Here is a 26,321-nt window from a genome sequence, read left to right on the forward strand (position 1 = left end):
TACGAATTATAAAACTAAATCCTTCGAAATTTCTATTCGGAAACTCATACCGCTAACAATATATCGTTATGCAAATCGGAACCTACGCGTTAGTGTTACTCAAATAAAAACATAATACAATCACGCACAAAAAAAAAACCGCAGCCAAATACGATTAAACATTATCAGAAGACAACGGAAACCGGCCATTCAAATAAACAAAACAAAAGGTTCGCGACCACTTGCACTGTGCATATTTTAATCCGGGCCAAAGTCGAGGTTCGGGTTAAACTTTAAGGCTGAACACTTTTAGTATCTCTTTCACTCTAAGAGTTTTTGTATCTCCCCTCTCTTTTCACCGGTACAGCGCGCCAGCTAGCGGTAATTTTTGTCACCAGTTGACAGTTGTTGCGCTTGAGCGTACCTTTTGTGTAGTGTTCTACGTTACGACAATATTTTGTTACGTAAATTTTTTAATAAAAATTGTATTAGCCGATTTTGTTGCGTGAAAATGTTGGTTCGTGTGAGAATGTGCGAAGTAAAAAGATGAGTTTGTGTCAGTAAATGAGTGTTCGGGGCCTAGTTGACATACACGGATTGTTTTCGAATTGGACACCAAAAAACAGTCTCAAGATTAAGCTCAAACGTAAGTTATGTTTAAGTTACACAAAAGTTATTGATAAAAATTTAAATAATCTAATAGTAATTTATAAATAGTACCTTCGACGGTTTTCACGATTTGTATACATAATTGAAATTCAAATCAAAGTTTTATTTGATAAAAGTTCTCTCGGAGAGGTCAAGTAATAACTTAATCGTAACTTTAGTCATGTTCCAAGTTTTCAACAGCGCAATTAATCTAAAATTTTGGATTCTAAATAATTCATTTAGGGCCTTAAATTTAAAGACATTCGATTTTAAAAGTCAATTTAAGAAGTCACTTTTAATTATTGACTCTTTTAAAAAATATTTTTATTTTGACATTACTTACTAGTTTCAAATATATTAATTTTCAAAATTGATGACTACAATCATTCTATTTGTCTAAGTTTTTTAAGTATATTTACATTGATTTGTCGGCTGTAGTATCACTGATTGTGATCTAATGCGACCACTCATCTAGAACATGTAAAACCAGTAACAATCAAGTAAACACATAAGATAGTCTAACCTAAATATCAGCCCGCTGATGCGCTCAGGTAGCTGTTAGCAAATCGCACACCTCCTAGCTGAACCCTTGCTCGCCCGCCCTCCGGCCTCCAGGACACCAGTAACCTCTCAAACATAAAAAAAAACAAGATAAAATTACCTTCCAATGTGACACAATAACAAATACCTTTATCGTGAGCGCCGCTGAGTACACCTCTAGTCATCCGCTGTCGACACCTTAAATTAGTTTAATAGATCCACTCTCATACCTGTTGGACGCTTCTAGTTCTAACACTGGCCAAATCTACGACATAGACCATGTTATCAACTCGCTGAGCTTGCCGTCGGATCTACTCAATGAGTTCCGATTCCGATACGGTAGTAGATATACTCGCTAAGCAGCTGTCGAGGCGCTAGGGTTGAAGTTAGCAAATCCTACCCCTCCTACGTGAACACGCGCTCGTCCATCCGTCCTAGTCGAGCTGGAAATGCCACTGAAGTCACATCAATCTCTCTAACCCCAAAAGCATTTTCTTCTATGGTATAGATGCCGGAAATACAAACAGAAGACGAACTCAACTAGCTGCTCCCAAATTCCGGACAACAAGTATTTTTTAAAGATGATTCAGATAGTCAATCGAACTAGGAGCGCGTTATGTAGTAGTTAGAGATATCATTATCCAATGGAGAGATCAAACTAGGAATACAAAAGGAATCGCAACATTTAAAAATAACTAGGCTATTAAGAAATTCAGTGACTTCTTCCACCGTGAAATCAATACCACGTCGTTGCATATTCCAATAAAGTTATCACATCTGGTCTGGTCATCAGAGTCTGCATATTACCACCAAGGTAATACGACTAAATGGACAAAGACGAGCTTACGGGCCAGTTGATGGTAGGTAATAAATACCGTGGCTCATGAATATCCACTATGCTAAGGGCGTATATCACAGAAGACTTCAGAGGACAAAGCTCGTTTAAAGAACAACTTGTCATAGCACTCTAGAAACAATGAAAATCTATATTTTGTTTGAGCAAGAACCATGGGATTCCTTTTGGTGTCCAAGAGTTTCTAGTACTGCTGCTTCAATTAGATGTCACGTACCCAACGCTAATGCTCCAAGCGTTAGCCGCTTCGTAATCGTACCGTGAATAATTTCTAATATTAATTTTACGTGACAATTTTTCATAAGCCAATACCGTACCGTCCGCTTTCGCTGGAATCTAATAAACATTCAGCTTAATCGCTGTGTTAAAAATATGAAAAGGCTCCTTGTAATTCAGTGTAATAAAAATTTTATTTTGTAATCTGCGAATACTTTAAATTACATCGAAAATTTCGGGGGCTGTTCTGAAGAAAAATTCGAAGAGTTTGAAGCCGCTATTTCAGTGCAGTTTTGATTAATATAGCAATGAAATTATATATTTTTATTGATGATTATTCATATTATAGGTCACTCAATTGAGGCTTCAGTGGCGGCAGTTTTCGGGGTTGTAAAGTCTATAATGACCCTTAATCACTTTACACCAAGTAGGCCGTGTAAACAATTACAAATTTACTTAAAATAAAATCTGTTTCAAATTTCCGAAAAGTTAAATCCAACAATAGATTCAGCCGTTAGATTGGATCGAATTAGCAGTAGACAAACTAAAAACAAACAAATCCAAATTGACACAAAAACCTCACTATGCTCTTTTATTTAAGGCTTATTTTCGATAACATGGACAGCATATTACATTACACGTAGTGCTGGACCAGACCATGCCAAACCCGCTGACTACTCCCCGAATCCTGATCATGCAGGAGCCAGTCACCGTCGACGCCCTAGACACGTCCTTACGGATCCATCAGATCCAATAACCTTTGCATTAGATGCCTTCAGCTCTAATACTAGGGGCAGCCTTAGGGACCCCGGTAACCGTACTCGTCGAACTCGACAAAGAGGTCGACGTGCAACCTAACCCATGCATCAGCCCGCTGAGTTTCTCGCCGGATCTTCTCAGCGGGTCGCGATTCCGATCCGGTAGTAGATTCATTCGCGAAACAATTGCTCTTGAGTTGTTAGGTCTCCTTCGGAGGCGCTCGGGCAGTTGTTAGCAAATCCCACCCCTCTTGGCTGAGCCTTTGCTCGCCCACATGTCCTGGTGAAACTGGAAAGGCCTTCGGGCCACCAGTAAACTTTCAATCACAAAAAAAAAAAAAAAAAAAAAAAAAAAAAAAAAAAAAAAAAAAAAAAAAAAAAAAAAAAAAAAAAAAAAAAAAAAAAAAAAAAACCATGCCAAACATGCGGCGCGTGATAACCTATAACCCAAATGCGGGCTCCGTCGACTTTAATATGAAAATATTTCTGCATATGCGGGCCTTGTGGCAGCTATAACAAAAATAACCGTAGTTTTTATGTACCTTATAGAATTATGGAAACGGCTACCCTGTGCTAGCCTTTTGACATGGGGTAACATAAAATTTCCTAAACGTCCTTAGGGCTATACTGAATTCACTAAAAAGCTATTAGACGCCTGCAGTGCCTAACACTTGGTGCAGCCATAGCAACTTTGACAACCATACTCGTCGAACTCTTTGAGGAGTTCAAAGTGAAACCTATAACATTAACCCATTAAGTTTCTCGCTGAATCTTCTCAGCGGGTTGCGGTCTCGATAGAGCAGTAATCTAATTCGCGAAGCAATTGCACTTCAACCGTTAGATCTTCTGCAGAGGCACTCGGGTAGCTGTTAATACTACCCCTCCTGACTGAGTCCGTGTTCGCCCACCTGTTCTGGTAAAACTGGAAATGCCTCACATTACCGTAATCCTTCGATCCTTTAGAAAAAAGAATGTTTCTTGAAATCGCACGCGGCTATTGCTATCGATCAAGGATACTGAACCTTTAGAATAGTTCATTGGATGTATGCTTGCAGAATAAACGAATCTTATTGTAAAAGTAACTTTGATTCTTTTAGGCTGAACAGAGCATAGCATTCACAAGTCACTTCATTAAAATTGCAATATCTATATATTAATACGTGAAGCAAAAACTTTGTATCCCTTTTTACGAAAATTGCGCGGACGGAGGAGTATGAAATTTTTCACACTTATAGAGAATATAGCGAAGAAGTGCACAATGCTAATATTTTTTTTTTAAATAATGAATAAAAGATACATTAAATCAATAAAGAAAACATTACACACACTACATACCATGTATTTGACGCACACACGCATGCATACTATTTATTGTCAAACTTTTGTTCTTGACGTTTGTTGTCAAATTGAGATTAAATATTGTTTGTCTTTGATAATATATTTTTATAGTGTAGTCTTGGTAAAATTTGTGATTATAGAAGTATAAAATACAATCATAATAGTGTACAAACTTACAATTCCAATTAATTATAGTCGAATTTCGACTACTGCGGGACCTCTAGTAAATATAATACTACCAAAAATCAGCTGCATGAATATAAAAAAACAGTTCGTATTTTATATATATGGGATATTTCTGTAATCTCATCTCAATCTTTTTACTGGTGGTAGGACCGCTTGTGAGTCCGCGCGGGTAGGTACCACCACCCTGCCTATTTCTGCCGTGAAGCAGTAATGCGTTTCGGTTTGAAGGGTGGGGCAGCCGTTGGAACTATACTTGAGACCTTAGAACTTATATCTCAAGGTGGGTGGCGCATTTACGTTAAGCAATAAAAAATAAAAAAATCTCACTAGCTCGTAATGGTGAACTGCATTAAAATATTCGATTGAAAGTATCCCTATACAATAACCGACGAATGTTTTAATATAATTTCTGCAAGTAGGTACTTAGTTAAAACAATTGAAATTTATCGAACGTACCTACAGTGCCTAGTGTGTCTGGTGTCGTTTTCGTCTTATGCATGCTAAGCACACGACGGGGAATTCATTCTGCTTTAGGCAGTTGTGAATGTTGTGTTACGAATCTAATAACTATGTTTTATCGATAGAGCGACAAATAATTTTTAAATTTATTTTCATAATTTTGATTGTAAATTAACTACTAATTTCAAATGTCTAGAACACTCTTCTCTCATTAATGAGGAAAACAAAAAAAAATGTATCGACAGATTGTCTAGATGTAAAATATATTCAAATGTGCTCAATTTATGACAGTTTTTATCATTTTTATTTTAATAAACAAAAAAAAACGTTAGGACTAACAGCATGATATTATAAATACGCCATCGTCGACTAATCAATTGAAAACTAAAATCGATAAAACAGCCACTTAATTCATCACTAGTGTTCCTCATTTACACGAACAAACATTCTAGGAAGTTGGATAAGGATAAGGTGTTAGGTTTAATTGTCGAGTCGACCATCTGCGCCAGGATGTTTGTATTACTTCCGAGATTTAAACTGCTCTGAACATTTAAATGCCTTTAAAATGATGAATTATAATTACAACTCTTTAGCTAAATAAAAAGATTCCGATTTTGAAATTTAGAATCTACCTTGTATATAATATTATATATATTGAACAATATGTCTTTTAATGAATATTAATGATGGCGATTAAAAAAGTCGGTTATAAAAAACTAGTGTTTTTTTTTGTAATATTTTACAAAAATGTTCGGATGAGCAGGGTGATCTTTGTCGTAGAAAGACATAATACACACATAATAGTATTTAAATTCCAATTATGTTTTTTTTTATCAAATTCCAATCTTGCATTATCAGGTGGGTAAGAAATCTATCTTTATATATATGTACTTCAAAAATAATCCCATTTTTTTTCTATTGCCGCTGTAGGCAGACGAGCACACTGCCTACCTAATGGTGAGTGGTTACCGTCACTCATGGACTTCAATAATGCTAGGGACAGAGCCAAGCCGTTGCCTACCGTTAAGTACTCTCCACCAGCCTTGTTTGAAGAAGGACATGTCATAGCGCTCATTCCAAAGCACCATTGATTAAAGGCATCAAAAGGGTACCGCATTCTTTAAATGTGGCGAAATCAACAGCTTTCTACATATACCGTTTGGGGTCACGTAACGGACGATAAATCGAATCAAGCGAGCACTTATTGAATATATTACGATACATTACTGTCAGACTTGGCGTGAAAAAATGACTACTCATTCAGAAAATTACAGCACGCGACGTTACCGCACTTGTAATAACCGGTATAGAGTTACATGTAATAAATCATTTGAATTTTAGGGAACATAGCATTACTCAATGCTGTTTATGCTTTAGCTGATATCTGGTTGAACTTTTTTTTATTTCTCATTACCGCAAAATAGCGTTTATTCAAATTAAAGTTCAGCGTCGGTCGATGGCAAACATCACTCTGGTTCACACGGGCCCATTGACTGCGTCCGTCAGCTGTTCTTTTATAACTAACGTGACCATTTTTTTATCGTGTCAAAGCGGGACGCCTACGGAATTTTGTATAAAATGTAATATATAAGTGCAAAATAAAAAATTTGGTTTAAAAAATGACTTGAAATAATTTATTATGGTATCTTACCCTCACTGACATCTTAATTCTTACACCAACTTGCCCTTAAAATAATATTTATAGACAATTTCGTAACAATTTATAAACAATTTTACTGGTGGTAGGACCTCTTGTGAGTGCGCGCGGGTAGGTACCACCACCCTGCCTATTTCTGCCGTGAAGCAGTAACGCGTTTCGGTTTGAAGGGTAGGGCAGCCATTGTAACTATACTTGAGACCTTAGAACTTATATCTCAAGGTGGGTGGCGCATTTACGTTGTAGATGTCTATGGGCTCCAGTAACCACTTAACACCAGGTGGGCTGTGAGCTCGTCCACCCATATAAGCAATAAAAAAAAAAATGTGTGCGTGTACTAGTGTACACACGTAAGAAGTGAAACTTCTTTATGGCCTTATTTTTCGAAAAATGATCTACATGCAACTTTCTAGAAATTGGTTAAATAAAGTTAAATTAGATAAAGTTTAAACAAAAGGATTTTATTATCATAGACATGAATACAAAAAAGTTAAATTAGATAAAGTTTAAACAAAAGGATTTTATTATCATAGACATGAATACAAAACAGATGGCGCGTAACGGAAAAATGTGACGCGTAACCGAAAAATGTGACGGTAATTTTTTTTCCAACGCCGATAAAGAAGTTTCACTTCAAAAATGTGTGCGTGTACTAGTGTACACACGTAAGAAGTGAAACTTCTTTATGGCCTTATTTTTCGAAAAATGATCTACATGCAACTTTCTAGAAATTGGTTAAATAAAGTTAAATTAGATAAAGTTTAAACAAAAGGATTTTATTATCATAGACATGAATACAAAAAAGTTAAATTAGATAAAGTTTAAACAAAAGGATTTTATTATCATAGACATGAATACAAAACAGATGGCGCGTAACGGAAAAATGTGACGCGTAACCGAAAAATGTGACGGTAAATTTTTTTCCAACGCCGATAAAGAAGTTTCACTTCAAAAAACAAGAAACTACTTTTCTACAGCAAAATTAGAGTTACTTTAGTATATATTTTGTAATACAATAAGGATTTGGGATAAGTAAGTATTCGGCAAGTTTCTGATAAACACATGCACAACAGATAAATGAAAGCGGGACATTTTTGTTCTCGTTGGGGACAGCGGGACGGACAGCCTGAAAGCGGGACAATCCCGCCCAAAGCGTGACGTATGGTCACGTTATGTATAAACCAACCATTCGTTGCGAAAAACGCAAGCAATTAGTAAACTTATTTCTCGGTCAAGATTTTTAAAAGTCTTTCATAAAACTTCTTTCAAGGCATCGTTTTTTCATACATCGTATTTTCTACACATGAACTTTTAAGAAAAACAAATTTAATTGTGGTTTTAGCTGTAAACTAGCGAGAAAAGCTTAAGCTAACAATTACTAAGTATAAGTCTGTCTAAGTTTTAACTCAATGATTACCTTTACTTGAAAGTTGGCGTTTGCTGTTTAACATGAACTATAGTAAACTTCTTATTAGCGTACTCTTTCCTCTTTTTAGTCGTGTCGTGATCATCATAACTGATGATCGTGGCGGGTAGTCATCTCTCTATCTCGCACGATCACAATCTCGCCGTCAATTCGGTGGCCGGCCACGTGACCTTTTAGTTTTTATTTTAGTGCACATGCGCATATTAAATTAATGGTACGGTAAGTTACGTTCGTGTCTTTGATATTGGCTTAGAAAGCCGACGAATATATGACTTTTACGATGAGATAGTTATCGTCTAGCCACAGTATCTATAATCAGCATCAGTGCGCCATTTCGAAAAAGCGGCACGACACGAGAACCCTCTCATCGTGGCCGCCGGTAACTACATACTACATTCCTGATCCTGCGGACCGAATGGTAAACAGTCGACGTCGCCCAAAAGACGTCATTTCGGATCCTTCCGATCCACTATTAGACACATTAGATAGCATCGGTCATCGTTTTCGTCGAGTCCGTCGCTGGCGAGGAAGGGCTCGGCGAGTAAATGAACCCACAGACCCAGCCCACTGAGTTTCTCGCTGGGTCGCGTTTCCGATCCGGTGGTAGTTTCTGCGAAGCACTGCTCTTGCTAGAGTTAGTGTAAGCAACGTCCTCAGGCTTGAGCCCCGCGAGCTCACCTACACGTCTAGGAGAAGCTGACCGTAGCTCACCTACTAATTCGGTTCGGTTAATCTAGAATAACGCCCTGAGGTTACTAGAGTAGGTAGAAAAAAAAGTCTAGGAACAGCAGTGCCGGGGTTTTAGCCGCAGACTTACAGTATTGTACTAAAAAAAGTTTATATATCCCGACGGAAAAGATGTTTGTTTTTGTTCGTAAGAGTTTCCAGTTGTTAACCTAATAAACACTTCTTCTTCTTCTTTGTTGAGTCGCAATCCTAAGTAATCAAGATATTTTATAAGATTGTTAGCGTTGAAGACATCTAATTCCTCACAGAATCGACGTTTTTCGTTCTCTTTTCCGAATCAGTGGTAGGGTTTAATTTTAACAATTAAAAGAGTGTCAAAATGAAATTGATATTGGCACTTTTTTTTTTTTCTTTTGAAAAAATCTGCTAATCATATTTCTTGTCTATTAATAATCGCCAAGTCTTCTTCTGTTACGATTTCGTGATGCATTATAACCTACGTACATTAGTTAACGTCAGTCTTAGAAAGGCGTCATATACGTACAGAGTTGACTGAATGGGACGACTCATTCCTTTGTTTTCGTTGCTTCATTGTAAGCCGCAGACACATTGCCAACTTATTAAGCCACCAATGTTTTCTTATTAAGCATAGTTATGATTAAAGGGCTTTGGCCACGTTGGTCGCTGGAATTAACAGTTGATCGTAATCGATAAATCTATATACATTTCGTTAGTCTCGCTAAAACTCGAGAACGGCTGGACCGATTTGGCTAATTTTGGTCATGAATTATTTGTGGGAGTCCAGAGAAGGTTTAAAAGGTAGATAAATATGAAAAAGCTCGGAATTAAATAAAAATAACAATGTTATTATTCCTTTGATGTGTCCCTCATCGGACGGATTCCTTTTATTTTTTTTAAGTTTATTTTATACAAAAGTTCAGGACTTTTATTTATCGATTGAGGCACTACGAAGTCTGCCGGGTCAGCTAGTTTCACGTAAATATTATAACAGACTGTTAAGAATATTAACACGTTGACTGCCATGTAGGTCGTCGATGTCCTACACGGCGCACTGAAGTAATTATGTAGATTTCTCTCTTTGATCTTCTTAATAAGGTACCGGAATATCTAGTAGACTCTGGTAAAGAGTGAAATCTGAAAATACTGAGTAATTTTTTTTGTAGTTATGTGTGGACGAGCTCACAGCCCACCTGGTGTTAAGTGGTTACTGGAGCCCATAGACATCTGCGACGTAAATGCTCCACCCACCTTGAGATATACGTTCTAAGGTCTCAAGTATAGTTACAACGGGTGCTCCACCAACCGAAACGCGTTACTGCTTCACGGCAAAAATGGGCAGGGTGGTGGTACATACCCGCGCGGGCTCACAAAAGGTCCTACCACCATTAATTACGCAAATTATAATTTTGCTGATTTGATTTTTATTACACGATGTTATTCCTTCACCGTGGAAGTCAATCGTGAACATTTGTTGAGTACGTATTTCATTAGAAAAATTGGTACCCGCCTGAGATTCGAACACCGGTGCATCGCTCAACACGAATGCACTGGACATCTTATCCCTTAAGTCACAACGACTTCAAAGACATTAACAAACAAAAGAAGGCAAAGTTAGGCGATGCAGACGCTTAGGAACAGAAATCGATATAATTACTTCAGTGCGCCACGAAAGGTACCTGTGACGAGCATGGCAGTCAACGTGTTAAGAAAAACGATCTATTTTTATTGAATGAACCCGGCAACGCTTTCGGCCTGATTTCGAGTTGTTAGCGTATTCTGAAGCCACTGCAATCAGCCAACTCAAAGACCTCAAGATACGATTAGTTCATTATAAATGAATAATAACGTAAGTAACTATTAGGATTTTGTAAAATTTAAAAATAGGCGTTAGTCAAGTAAAAAATTATTCCTCTTGTGAGTCCGCACGGATAGGTACCACCGCCCTGCCTATTTCCGCCGTGAAGCAGTAATGCGTTTCGGTTCGAAGGGTGGGGCAGCCGTTGTAACTATACTGAGACCTGAGAACTTATATCTCGAGGTGGGTGGCGCATTTACGTTGTAGATGTCTATGGGCTCCAGTAACCACTTAACACCAGGTGGGTTGTGAGCTCGTCCACCCATCAAAGCAATAAAAAAAAATATCAGCACAATATTCAAATGTTGACGAATTTAAACCCTAATCATCCGTGACCACGAGAATAATATAATGACAATAATAAAAGCGATATTAAACACTAAAAGCAGTTTTAATAAAGAGACGAGAAAATTACTCGTAGTAATCACAACGTTAATGCCGCCACTCACCTTGGGACGTAAACTCATAAGTTTCGAATTGTGTACTAAAAACATATATAGCTGTCTCAAACCTTCGAACCGGAATGCATGACTACGCGGCAGAACCAGGCAAAAAAGAGCTGGGACCTGTCTCGAACCTTCGAACCGGAATGCATGACTACGCGGCAGAACCAGGCAAAAAAGAGCTGGAACCCACTATTGCGACGAATACTACACCCTAACACCAATATCGTATCGTATCTCTAATGTGACGTTCTGCTCTAACCGCGAGAATATTTATAGTAGTGGTATTGTTATATTTTTAAGAGAATTGGTTTCATTTTCATTGGATAAATGTTAGTACTCTGTGATACTAAAAGCATTGATGGTCAGATTTCTGTGATGGAGTCATGATAGATTGCGGCTTATAGTTAAAAAATATATTTTCGTATTTTTTCTTTAATTTGAAAATCAATCATCAAACCCTTCAAATCCCGTTTGCAAGTACATTATTCTAATGAAACATGCAATTAAGTTCATGAATGTGTTGGGCAATAAAGCAATCGTGTAGTTAATTATAAACGTCCCCCAAAATTTCTTGGATCTCTTGTGAGTCCGCACGGGTAGGTACCACCACCCCGACTATTTCTTCCGTGAAGCAGTAATGCGTTTCGGTTTGAAGGGTGGGGCAGCCGCTGTAACTATACTGAGAACTTAGAACTTATATCTCAAGGTGGGTGGCGCATTTACGTTGTAGATGTCTAGGCTCCAGTAATCACTTAACACCAGGTGGGCTGTGAGCTCGTCTACCCATCTAAGCAAGCAAAAATAATAATTAAGCACTTGAGACATAGACCTCAAAAACCTTAAGGATGGGTGTCGGCAATCACGTTGTGACGTCAATGGGCCCCGGTAACCGTCTCACGTCAGGCGAGCCCTGAGCTCGTTCACTTGTCTACACTAAAGACTAAAATAAATAATCAAATTTTATTTGTTCATCCTGGTAATCTGAAATGCACATAAATACACCCTGAGAAAACGACAACAAACAATAAAACGACACCCCTAATAGTTTATGGGAATTCCGTTATATGTAGTTTCCCGACCAACCCTCCAGTAACGGGTGGTTGAACTCCGACATATGGCTAGATAACACAAGCGTACCGTGAACAGAACTTCCTGTTCATAGTCTAACTGTATATATATACATAATATATTTGTGTCACGTATGTACGTACACGTGTGTATTAATTTGCTACGATATATACAATAATACGTATGCGGGACATTCATCGAAGGATGTGGCCCAAAACACGTCATTACGGATCCTCCTGATCCATTAACGATGCTTTTAGGTACCACAAGCACCGGTCACCGTCCTCGCCGAACCCGTCGCTTGCGACGAAGGGCTCGGCGAGTGAATTAACCCACAGACACAGCCCACTGAGGTTCTCGCCGGATCTTCTCAGTGGGTCGCGTTTCCGATCCGGCGGTAGATTCTGCGAAGCACTGCTCTTGCTAGGCCCAGTGTTAGCACCACTCCGGTTTGAGTGGACTTACCAACCAGCCTTCTTGAAGAGCGGTGCCTCCATCCTAAGAACTGTCAGTCGTTTTCGTTTGCTAACGTCAAGAGAAGATTTCTAAATTGTTCTAAGACAACGTGATTGGTGTACTTAATATTACTCTTAGCTCGATCACCCTCGCCTCTACGATGTCTGACGATGGTGTTAATAATAGTGGCTTCTCCGACATTATAAACTCTTAATTTGCTATCACCAGTTTATATTAAAACTATTTCTCGATTTTATCTACAGAGCTTAGAATGAAATTTACGTCGGAGAGCGTATTCTACGCAAAATAAGGTGGAAACCTTCTTCCCATTTCTTTCGTACCCCTTTGGCGGTATTCACCTTTGGATGTATCTGGTCTCCAGTAACCATTTAAAACATTGTGGGTCGTGACCCCGTCCAGCCATCTAGTGCATTTACAGACTAAGCATTAGTCGAATGCGTATGAAGTACATACATACTTTGAATTTACAAATATGTTCAAAGCCGCTGCGTCAAACGCACTCCATCTAACGTCAAATAATACGTTTAAATATGTATTAAAAGGATCGCACAGACGTTGCGTTGCTCGTAATGATTCATTATTAACGATGTACTCACAGCCCGAGTGTGTTAGTGTAATAATGGCGAACGAAGTTTTGACTGTCATTATGTGGGTAATTTGTTTCTTCAAGTTGCCGTTCTGGCGAAATTAGTTTTCTGACTATAGAAAATTGTAGACCTTTGTTTATTTTTTTTTTCATTGTTGTTTTTTATTCATGTAGCTGAAATAGGTTATCGAGAATGAATGTATGTAGAATGCCGTATTTTCTACGTCGAAGAAAAAAAAAACCCAAACCAAATTAATTTGATACATCACATCTGTACACGGTCCTTCACGAAGAATTACATTATTTTCGCGGTGTTTTAGTGGAACATACCCACCCTTCTTTCAATGCGAGTCGAAGATCATCATGTAGTAGACCCGTTCCACGTGAACTGTCTTTTTTTTCCTTCCTAAGCTAATAGATAGCCTTGAGACGCTATATCAGCGTTACCCTAGCGTGTGGGTAAGCTCTTGGGGCTCAAACCGGAGGTGTTGCTAACACTGGCCCTAACAAGAGCAGTGCTTCGCAGAATCTACCAACTTTCGTAATTGAAGCGAGAGCAGTAATAAAGTTTCGCGAATTCCGTTTGACATTTAATCTGTTGAACTCGTTCGCACACTGTAAGCCTCATCACCTACGCAACAATCTGCCTCCCACATCGCAAATACAATTAATCAAGAGAAATAAAATTGTAATGTAAATCCCGCATTTACATTATCAAATCACACGGCGTGGTTCGCTGTTGACGGTACTCTTTTTGCGTGTATGTTTTGCATAATTTCTGTATTTGCACGACGCGCTGCCGATGAAGCGATCTTAGAGATGATGTTTGAGTTTTCAGTACCTATTCGTAAAGTCTTATTCTCACAATTATACTTTAAAGTGCATAAGGCGTAATGATTGTAGATGTAGTATGTAGATGTAGACATACTATGTTTTTTTTTACCTGTGCCTTTTTTTTTTTTTTAATTTTTTTATTGCTTAGATGTGTGGACGAGCTCACAGCCCACCTGGTGTTAAGTGGTTACTGGAGCCCATAGACATCTACAACGTAAATGCGCCACCCACCTCGAGATATAAGTTCTAAGTATAGTTACAACGGCTACCCCACCTTTCGAACCGAAACGCATTACTGCTTCACGGCGGAAATAGGCGGGGTGGTGGTAGCTACCCGTGCGGACTCCCAAGAGGTCCTACCACCAGTGATTACGCAAATTATAATTTTGCGGGTTTGGTTTTTATTACACGATGTTATTCCTTCACCGTGGAAGTCAATCGTGAACATTTGTTGAGTACGTATTTCATTAGAAAAATTGATACCCGCCTGCGGGATTCGAACACCGGTGCATCGCTACATACGAATGCACCGGACGTCTTCTCCTTTAGGCCACGACGACTTCAACATTTACTCCAATGTTTTTAAAGGTAGTTTTTTATTTGTTCTCAGAGGGCAACTGTAGGATTATTATTTCTTAAAAATAGTTATTTGAATCGATAAAAAGCTTTAGCTCGATTAGTTGATACCCGAGAGGCTATTTCAGCTTCTCCGTGACGTGTAGGTGAGCTCGCGGGGCTCAAACGTGACGTTGTTGCTAACACGAACCCTAGCAAGAGCCGTGCTTCGTAGAATCTACCACCGGATCGGAAATGCGACCCTCTGAGAAGATCCGACGATGCTCAGTGGGCGGTGTCTATGGGTTAATTTACTCGCCGAGCCTTTCGTCGCAAGCGACGGGTCCGACGAGAACGATGTCCGGTGCTTGGGGTACCTAAAAGCACTGTTGCGTTACTTCAACATCTTTATCGTGAATTCCATTCAATATTATAACTAAAATAAGTGAAGTGAAAAAGAAAAATAAAGAAAGCTGACTCATCAGAATGCTTTATAAAGTAAGCGAATAAAAAACTTTTGAATATTTCTAAATATTCAAATAAAATTTACAGCGGCTTCAATTCGAGGGTAAATTCAAGATCCTCGTGAAGAGTGGGGGAATTTATTACGAGTGGCCCGTCGACGGTTACGAAGCAAAACCTTAAACGATCTCTGCAGGTTAAGATTTAATTTGGTTTACGCGAAATGATTTTATGTTAAACGAATCTATCAGAATAAGTATTAAGGTTCTTTAAAGCGTACCGAATAGGAGAAAAATTATTATATCTAGGGACATTTTTTGCAACTTTACAGGAGAGCCATTTTAAGTTTGAAATTGGGAAAAAATATCATAACAAAAAAACTTCAGCTATTTAAATGGAGTAAGCTAAATTCAAGTTCCAATCAAAAAAAAAAGTGTGTGTGTCCGCTCCGACGCACGACTGGAGTTTACTGGATATAAATATAAATTTGTGTCAGTTGAATACAGTAAAATATGGAAGTTACGTATTCTAGTGAGAATGATCCGGGAGTTGCGGAACACGTGGATGCGGTAATTAAGTAAGTCTATATAATTCACTTTTACAATTAATATATAAGTTGTCCATTCACTGATAGAAGGAATTGTTTATATTTAATAAGCTTTATTAATAAATGATTTGTAGCGGGTTATATTCGGGTATCAACCCACTAACAGTTGATACGTTCAGGAATCGAACCCGAACGGCGTCCGGCCACAAGCAAAACGATGTCGGTAAATTAAACGAAACAATACGAGAAATAGTTCTATATTACGACAACACGATACACTACAGATTATTAACAAATTAACGAGACACAAAACAAACGACTAACAAATATATGAAAATACAATAATGAGAGAAACGCGCGATCAGTACGAGGCTTTGTGGCGGACTGCCGGCGCAGCAGCCCGGCGTCACCTGCGATAACGCGGCCGCGCGTTGGCTCCTGATTGGCGCGCGCACGCATCACGCAATCAGGAGCCAATCAGGCGCATAACGCATTTCGTGTGACATGCTATACTCTCTAGTACGATTTTGGTCCCCATAATTTTCATACCCCGGGCCTATATATGTAAATCGATTCTTAAGGAGTAAACTCCAAAAACTTTTTACTGGTGTGGCAGGACATCTTGTGAGTCCGAGCGGGTAAAAAAAAAAGAAGAAAAACATCGAACTGTTGATGCTGATACCAAATAAAACGCACCTTAAATTACAAAGTTAAATGTCGCGAAGCGAAATGTCGCTTAAACCACCCCTCGAAATGGTATTCTCGATATGGTATTATTAGAATACGATCAATTTTGATACTAGTAACGCTATTCGTTTATTTAAATAAATTCCGACAGCATTGGTAACCGACTGCAACTTGTGAATGTTCTAGAAAATCTACATTATTGTTCTTCTATGTTCTCCTATCGTTTCACTCTGCTTGGAGGGGCAGATTCGACGCGTCTCACCATTCCCCACCATCTTTCCCTAATCGAGGCTATTCCGATGCACTCAGTTTAGGTTTTCCTTACAATAATACTCATCGCCGTTGTCAAGGCAATATGTACTGATTAACATTATTAGAGATTGCAGCATTAGATAATACCGTCATCAGTGCGATATTAATCTAATATCATAATACGATATTAGTGCTATGCCGGTAAGAGTAACGCCATCTATCGCCGAATAGTCGAACGAATATCGAAGGACCTAGTAGCGCCTAGAACGCTCGAGAAGTACAACGCCATCTATTAACATATGGCGGAAACTACTACTAGAGATGTGTGGAATATTCTCGATAGCTCTAGGGATGAGGTATCGACTTTAAAAGCGTTGCAGGGATGGCACGCAGTCAGTCAGTAATCAGAACTACTCGAAGTGAAACAGCGAACAGATCACCTGAAGCGAAGCGGAACAAGCGAATTGAGAGTTTTAAAGTGTTTATTGAGTGTTTTAAAGTGTTTGTAAAATGTTTAAGTGTTGAATACAGTTTTTAATTTGTAATTTAGAAGAATTTTTTATTTATCTCGAAACCCAGCGCGTAACATTAGTATAGTATTCAATAGTTTAGCCATAATAATTCCTGTCACTAACCTACTGACCACAAATACTTCATGTTCCTGAATAAAGAGCGTGTTTGTTGCGGTCAACAATAGATGAGGTTTTTACATCAAGACATTTTTATGGCTAATTTCAATGCTGTCTTTATATAAAGTTTCACATTTGCAATTTCATAAGACTGTATCATTCCCGTGTGTATGTGAAGGGCTTGTACTTAAAAACAAAATACATCATGTATTATACTGACTTTCTTAAGTAAATACTTTGGTACCTACTACGTGCTCACGAACAAGTGAAACCGTGAGTAAAAAAAACACGTGTGGCACTTGGGGACTGCCGCGGTAAAGCTATTGCATAGCATTTTTTATCAACTTATGCAATTATAATTAGACAATAATAATTCAATAATAAAACAATAATAAAATAAGACCACGCTATATAAACATTAACAAAAGCAAAACATTAACTGTCCCCTTCACACTTATAAGCTAGATCGCGCGAGAGAGAGAGATGGGCAGACTTTTCATGATGCGCATGCAGTGCAACGTCACGCCGCACGCTTATCCACAAACATTACACAAGCGCAACGTGTAAATGTGTTGAACGCAAGCTATATGGTAGGCGGAGTGGGGGAGTATTAGGTTTTATTTTCGTTACGGAACTTCTTGATTCGGTCGCCGCGCTCAAAGCCCGCGATAAAAGCTATGCAATAGTTTAAAAAGATTCTAACTGGTGCGAACGTAAAATCGAAATGATGAAAACCTAAAAAAGCGCATCTTCAAAAAACAAAGCTATAAAAGAAAACACCGGAATTAAATCAATATATGTATATTGTCAAGGTTCTAAAACGCACGTCGCAAGGAAGCACAGCAACCTCCGACAATAAGCTACATCCTTCGAAACACATCGCAGTCTTCCTTTTTATCATGGAAAACACACAACACATTTCCCACAAACCTACACAACTAGAAGGAAGACAATTTTAAACTCTATGCTTGTTGTAATAAAATTACAAATGTCTGAACCTGCAGCTACAGTCATCAGCGAACCGAAGTGCCCTCGACCTCAGCCTCATTAGTAGAGGGGATCTCATTATTTACCAGCTCCATCTAGGGGTTGTTTCGTCTCGATTGCTGTTTTTTTTGTTCATTCCCGACCGTGACAATACCGACTCTCAGTATGCTTTGAAAGAAATTGAAGCAATTGTTAAAACTTTAATATATAAAGAAATAGATTACATTCGATTTGAAATTTTGGATATTGAGCATATCGAGGGGTGAAAGATTGGTTAAGCGACATTTCCCTATGCGACATTTATCTTTGTAATTAAAGGTCCGTTTTATTTGGTATTAGCATCAACCGTTCGGTGTTTTTAATTTAATTTCAATTATGTTTACTCCCTTTCTGAAGAAGTTTTTTTATTACAATATTTTGTCTTGATCTGATCTCAGCCTCTCATGATTCGAGGGAATGCAAAGTATGGGGGAAAATATATTTTAGGTGGTTAAAGGACGATGATACATGTGCCACAAGCCGTTCAACTAGCATTAGTTGTATGAACGATTATTGATTCAAATTCGCTCACTGGTTGGTAGACGTAAAAGAAGTAATGTATAGTTGCTGCAAACTACGACTGCGCGCTGGTCTTAGTTCTGTGAGTGACCAATCTATACTTTTATACTAGTAGTAGGACCTCTTGTGAGTCCGCACGGTTAGGTACCACCGCCCTGCCTATTTCTGCCGTGAAACAGTAATGCGTTTCGGTTTGAAGGGTGGGGCAGCCGTTGTAACTATACTGAGACCTTTGAACTTATATCTCAAGGTGGGTGGCGCATTTACGTTGTAGATGTTTATGGGCTCCAGTAACCACTTAACACCGGGTGGGCTGTGAGCTCGTCAACCCTTAATTTATGGTCTGATGCATGTGACAATAATGGCGTAGGTACATAGCATTGGCAATTCATCGGCTCGAAGATGGAATACAATAATAATAATAATAATAATAAAAATAAAAATATAATAATAATAAAAAAAGGCTATCAGCATAGGTAGGAAAAAAAATCATTAGATTCATTCGCGAAGCAGCTACTCTTGAGTTGTCAGGTCTCCTTTGCAGGCGCTCGGGTAGCTGTTAGCAAATCCCACCCTTCCTGGCTGAACCCTCGCTCGCCCACCTGCCCTGGTAAAACTGGAAAGGCCTCCGGGCCACCAGAAATCTCTCAAACATAAAAAAAACTTTGCAACAACTATAATACATATTATAGAAAACGAAACATAACCTAACCTTGTCTTTAGTCTCCGATTCGTTCGATACCTCACAAGTTTTAAAACAAATAATCGTGATAACAATCGTTCCCAAGCAGCTTGCATAAGGTTAAATTTCTCTTAATTTACTGAGATAAGTAATAGCTTGGGTATACTGTCGAGGGTATTGTAAAACAAAAGAAATATTTAGTTTAACACAATCCTACTCCATTGTTCGTAACTATATAGTTGAAATGTATTGCATTAGATCACGCTGCAAACGAGCGAATTGCGAATTGAGAAATCGTAACCCGTACAATAAGGTCTCTCCATCATATCAAAGTTTTTTTTTTTTTTATTGCCTTTGTAGGCAGACGAGCATACGGCCCACCTGATGGTGAGTGGTTAACGTCGCCCATGGACTTCAGCAATGCCAAGGGCAGAGCCAAGCCGCTGCCTACCGCTAATTAATCCTTGTTCGCGTGAACTCAATGTGAAGTGGATACAAGAGCCCACAGAGAACACAAAGTTAAACCCACCTTGGTGATAGGAACTCTTGTGAGTCCGCGCGGGTAGGTACCACCACCCTGCCTATTTCTGCCGTGAAGCAGTAATGCGTTTCGGTTTGAAGGGTAGGGCAGCCGTTGTAACTATACTTGAGACCTTAGACCTTATATCTCAAGATGGGTGGCGCATTTTCGGTGAAGATGTCTATGGGCTCCAGTAACCACTTAACACCAGGTGGGCTGTGAGCTCATCCACCCAACTAAGCAATAAAATAAAAATGAGATGGAAAAACCCCTGGTTCGCGACAGAAGTAAGCAGAATTAACAGTAATAATTCTGCCGATAGAAATGTAGATACACACAAACATACCGTGAACCTGAATATTTTTATTCTCACTGTCCTGTTTATTATTCATTTCTACTTGAAATTTATTCGTATAGGAACGAAACATGAATGTATGTTGTATGTAAGGAACGAATACGAGTAGTTTCGAAAACTTTCTGAATATATCGTCCTATTTTCCGTTTCGTGTGTTTGTAACTTACGTCTGTGCTGACTATAAATATTTGAGGATTTACTGGTGGTAGGGCGTTATGTGAGCCCACGTGGGAGGGTTCCACCACCCTATCTATTCCTTATCAATACCTATCTATTGCTGCTGTGAAGCAGTAACGCGTTTTGGATTGAAGACTCGGGCAGCCGTTGTACTATAAAAACTTGAGACTTCATTTCTCAAAATGGGCGACGACATTGACGTGGTTGATGTATATGGGCTTCGGTGACAACTTAACACCAGGTACGTCATGAGCTCGTCGCACCCACCCATATCAGTAATAAAATAAGGATCAACATCAACTCCGTAAACAGTTCGAAGCCGCAGTTTGTGATTATAATAATAATTACTTCCCTTAACCGCGATTGAAATAAGAGAGCGTGTTGTTATGTTTGATAAACGATTGATGTATTCTTGCATTGGCTTAAATCGTTATTGAGCTCCAAGGCTTCGAGAAATAAGATCGAATTTGCAATGCCTTAGAATTTCTGTATCTTCCTTCGAACGCTAGAAGCGCGCGCTAGACTTTAATTGACAAACCCTAGTTTCGTAACCAAAAAAAGCCCTATTACAATCACGAACTTATCTTCTGCATGTTACGGCTCATTTCATTATGACCATTCAGAATCAAGATGCATCGATTCAAGTAAAAGTACTCTATACTAAAACCGTTGTCTGACCCGTTCTCTGTACAACGGTGGTAATTTTTCACGGCACCAGCGAGCAATTAGCGTCATTTTAGATAAACGCGCGCACTTGTATAATATCCACGTTTTACGCAACGGCCTTGGGAGTTTTAACCGACTTCAAAAAAGGAGGAGGTTCTCAATTTGACTGTATATTTTTTATGTTTGTTACCTCATAACTTTTGACTGGGTGAATCGATTTTGATGATTCTTTTATTATTAGAAAGCTGACGCTTCCCTTAAATTGAAATGGGACCATTTCAATTCAAATCCAGTTCTGATAATGGTATCCATGAGAAAACCATACAAGTCTTAAATTTGCATTAAGTACGTGCGCGACAAATATATATGAATAAATCAATAACGCAATATCACGCCAACCTATTTCGATGATTATTGTTTTTAATGTATATTAATTTGTTTTGGAATATCATTATTTTTTTTTCTATTTGAAGTCGGGATTTTACTAAACCATGCCTATTTACAATTATGTTTGAAAGTGAAGTACTGTATTCGTTTTGCAAAATATGCAAACCATATATTCTGTGTTCTCTTTCTAATGATTATGATTCTCGGAAATTAAAACGATCTTTGGTTTTTGAATCGAAAGAAATCTTTAGAAGAAACTGTACGGTACGGCTTGAGTGATGAATCTAAACTACCGCCATACGGAAGTAACCGTCCGAGCCCCAAAAGTGACTTGGAAAGAAAAGAAGCTGGAAACAGCTCCTTCGATATGAATGAAGCCCCTTTTGATTTCATAGCAGTTGATAATGTAATTAAGATGTTGATATCGTATAGAATAACTCAGAATATTCACAGGCAATGAGGAAAGAAACGGGACTTGCATTTTTACTAACTAAAACTAAATATTCTACAATTTTATTATAAATCTTTATAGCCTCGTTGCCTGATGATTGACATTTATTTTTATTAATATTATTTAATTTAATTAATTTTATTTGTAGATCTTGATATTGAATCGCCGTACCAGCATTCCACTTTGTTTATTATCGTTCCTGACCTATGCTTCATTAATCTTGATGTTGGAACATTTTTGCTTACATACCCAAATGAAAATACTATTATTGCTAAATATTTATGTGAAATATTAATTTATTCACACTTGCGCAATGAACTACCTGTCAATAACACAAATAAAATGAAAAACAATGTTTCTCACTTTTATTCCACGCCATCTGTCGGAAACGAAAAGAAACAAACAATTTCCGTCGTGTTTCCCGTGTTTTTAGATGTATGTAGGTTATAACGCATCTGTTAATTAATGTAATACATGAGTCGACTATTATCAAAGCCGGCAATGTGACTTTTGGACAATTATTGGTAAATCAGAAAAACGAATTATTGACTTTGTATTCCATTGGCAGTCACAAAACTCCTCTGAACGACTTCTTAGATAAATAACAGATTAAGTATTAACCTTTCTTTAATGCAGTTTTTGAACCGTATTCTTTGAAGGAGACGATTATATTTAAATCAATCTGTATTGACTTATCAATAACATTTTTTTGTCCAAATGCACAGATTGCCACCTTTGATAATAGACGACTCACATACAAGCTTTTGAGGTTTTACAAAGCAAATCTATTTATTAATAGGGTCACTATAAATAATTACACCTGGGAGTGTCCTAATATTGGACAACTATTACAATAAATAACCACTGTTAAATAACAATAATTTAAATGACAAGTAATCAAAGCTACATTAAAGTATTACGTACCCTTGCAATTTTTGATACTAGATATTGAATCTCCAGCTTAGTTTAACGAATCTATTTTATTACTATGTATAAAGTGGTATGTAAAACTAAATAATAATAAACACCTGGAATAAATCTTAGATAATTAAATAATCTAATAATTTTAGGGGTAATTGTTTTTTTCTGCAATTCTATTGTTTTACATGTATTTAAATATATTTATTCAAATCAAGACTTTGTAATTTGCTAACTCAAATCCAACGAATAGACAACATGCCGCCATGTTTTTTAATTCAAACTACGTATAGGTATGTATGTAACGAATACTAATTTATTTTGCTTGTTTTATGCGAAAAGAATAAAATATTTTACTAAAATACAACTACATACATGGATTTTATTTAAAAGATTACCCTATTTTCATTCCGTAAATGCAGAATAAATGAAAGCCACACAAAACTTAAAATGTCACGTAAATTTACCAAATTATATAAAACTAATTAATTTACTGGTGGTAGGACCTCTTGTGAGTCCACACGGGTAGGAACCACCACCCCGTCTATTTCTGCCGTGAAGCAGTAATGCGTTTCGGTTTGAAGGGTGGGGTAGCCGTTGTAACTATACTCAGACCTAAGAACTTATATCTCAAGGTGGGTGGCGCATTTACGTTGTAGATGTCTATGGGCTCCAGTAACCACTTAACACCAGGTGGGCTGTGAGCTCGTCCATCCATCTAAGCAATAAAAAAAAAATTGATGTCTATGGGCTCCAGTAACCACTTAACGTCAGGTGCGCTGTGAGCTCATCCACCCATGTAAGCAATAAAAAACATTATTAAACAACTCATAGCTAATAAAACAAGTATGATATAACAAGTAGTGTCAGACATGCGTGTATGCACGCGGAAGATTGCGAATGTGAATAATTAATGCAGAAATATGTAAACAAAGCATTTTAACGTTCTATTCTTTTTGATTGTAACTTTACTTTCTCACGAGATTATTTAATAGCAACTTCGAATAATGCAAGTCTTCGAAAGCACTGGCTTCATATAACATTCCGCTTTCTTGACCAAATACCAATACAATAAACGTAACATGAAAATGAGCGACTCAATCGATTTATTACACTGTTTTGCGCAAGAGCAATGTCAATTATTGTCAAAGTTATAGAGCTGATTAAACGGGTTTGTCAGTGAGTTCTTGTTTTCATTCAAAGAAAGGACGTTGACTCGCGCGTACGCTATTTTATACGGTTGTATTGGTAGCACTGCGCTGGCGCTGATGTTGAGTTGCCGTTTCATTGGCAGCACTGCCGCTGCTAACTTCACGGCGTACCAGTTGACGCGAACGTTACATTAGTTATGTTTTGAACGGACATGTTTGATTGTTACTTTTGTTTCAAAAAAAAAAAACAAATTATTCAATGGATCGTATCAATTCAACTTTTGTTAATGCGTTAGACTCATTAGTGAGAAGTGATTGTGTTTTAATCGGTGCAATTAATAAACATGTAACGCGGTGAAAGTGTGGTTAAATCTGAATAGATGTGTTCGTTAAATCATTATTAACAATCGCATGTTTTAGTGCAATTAGGTGAAAATCACATAATATAAATTTGGTTCAATGCGGAAATATACCGTTTTAAATCAATAACATTGGCTCGAGATATCGTTCCATCCGGCGTCAGACCTTCGACTGTTAAGGCAATAAACCTCGTAAACCAGAACCCGGCTTAAACTGTAATAAAAAATGTCAATTTATTTTTAGAGCTGTAAAAAACTGTCCTAGGACATAAAAATGTCTAAACTTGAATTTAAAGGTGCTCCGATAATAGTGATGTTCGGAAGCGCTAGATTTACGTTCCAATTATATTTATGGCCTGAAAATAGTTTTACCCATAAATTTAAGAATAAATGTTCAAATAAATAAACTCCAAACAAAAATTTACGACATTAATATAAAGTATTGGATAGTAACGAAAACATTATTAAACCGGTTATAACTATACAATTTTTTTTATGGAAATTTACAGCCTTCAATTGTTGACTCTAAAGACTGTACGAGTAATGTGTGATATAACCTAAACGTAATTTTCCCTTAACTTTTTAATTTTTGTATAACATAAAGGCTATGCGGTGGACAACCTTAGAGCTTGCAAGCTACAACTATTAAGTTTTTCCTATTTCGAAATTGTTAAGGCTCTTTAATACTCTTTTTTTTATGTTTTTCTACTCCAACTTTTTTTTTGCCCTTGTAGGCAGACGAGCATTCCCATCGGTACAAAAAAAAAAAAGGCCCACCTGATGGTGAGTGGTTACCGTTGCCCATGGACTTCAGCAATGTCAGGGGCAGAGTCAAGCCACTGCCTACCGTAGACTTGAGTTGTCTAACATTAATTGCGATGCAGTATAGAACTGTATACCTATTTGATACTTGGGCAGAGTCTTGTGTGCCCTTAGCTTTGGAAAAATGAAACCTCTAACCGCTCCACACCTAACGGACGCTAGCTTAACATCGTTAGTCAAAGCCAAAACGATTTATTTTACATTAAAATTCCGAATTAATAGCATGGAATAATACAAAGTCAGATAATTTTCTGAGGCGCATGATTCAATTAAAGCTATATTTACCTCACAGAGAATTAACCGGAAAATTTCTGTTAATTAACTACTTAAGTATGTATCATAACACTCATCGTACATGAGTGTATGAATGTAAATAAGCAGACAAGCTCACGGCCTGCCAGTTTTAAAGATATCACTGGAGCCCGTAGATTGAACAGATCACCATCGCCTCTCTGGAGACAAGAGTAGCTTCAGTAACAGAAACATACTCATAAAAAATGAATTGGGCCTGAATAGACGTCAAGCTGGTTGTTACTGGTAAGGCTTCTATTCAAACGACCATCTAAACCATTTGAAGAAAGACAACGCTCAAGAAATACTTCCGAGAAGAGTTGATTCCAAAATCGGATATTACAAGAAAATGTCTCTTGAAACGCACTGTATATGTGAGTATAGCGGTTCCCAAGAGCAAGAATGAATGAAGTCCTCTCAAAGCAGGTTCTGCGATGATAAAAAAAGAGAATACTTAGAACATACGTCTTATACGGCGCTTTATAGCGCAGAGTGAGCCAAAATCCTTCAATAAACCGAGAGTCTTTGAAAAATTCGTAATAAGATAAATAAGTGCTACTGAGTTCATACGTCTGCAGGTAGTCAGGTGGACGTATCACATTACCACATCATACCTTTATTTGAAAAATAAAAGAGGTAAAAAAAGAAGGGAAAAAATAGCAAATGTAAAATGTTGAAAAAAATTTAAAAAATTCCAGATATGTGGTTTTCGATATTGAAATAATAATCATTATAAAAATCTTAACGAACAAAAATGGGCCTCGTTAAATATCACGTATCCATTTATGCTCCAACTAATCTGCTCGCTACTCATGTAGTATAAAATTCTAG

At 37.7% G+C, this 26,321-nt stretch overlaps 1 protein-coding gene across 4 annotated transcripts in view; it reads left to right on the top strand.

Moving 5' to 3' along the window:
• The first annotated feature begins 391 nt into the window (after positions 1-391).
• LOC101745926 (ankyrin repeat and fibronectin type-III domain-containing protein 1) overlaps positions 392-26,321 on the top strand; it is a 79,310-nt gene continuing 53,380 nt past the window's right edge. The window contains exon 1 of one of the 4 annotated variants that reach the window (XM_038016713.2): positions 392-625. In XM_038016713.2, the coding sequence (XP_037872641.1) occupies positions 544-625 (82 nt within the window). In that variant the 5' untranslated portion in view covers positions 392-543. Of the gene's footprint in view, positions 626-24,175; positions 24,448-26,321 lie in introns of those variants that run through there. The other 3 variants (XM_062673420.1, XM_038016708.2, XM_038016711.2) reach the window with 3 other exon arrangements.

Source organism: Bombyx mori, chromosome 17 (genome assembly GCF_030269925.1).
Source record: "Bombyx mori chromosome 17, ASM3026992v2".
Classification (NCBI taxonomy): Eukaryota; Metazoa; Arthropoda; class Insecta; order Lepidoptera; family Bombycidae; genus Bombyx; species Bombyx mori.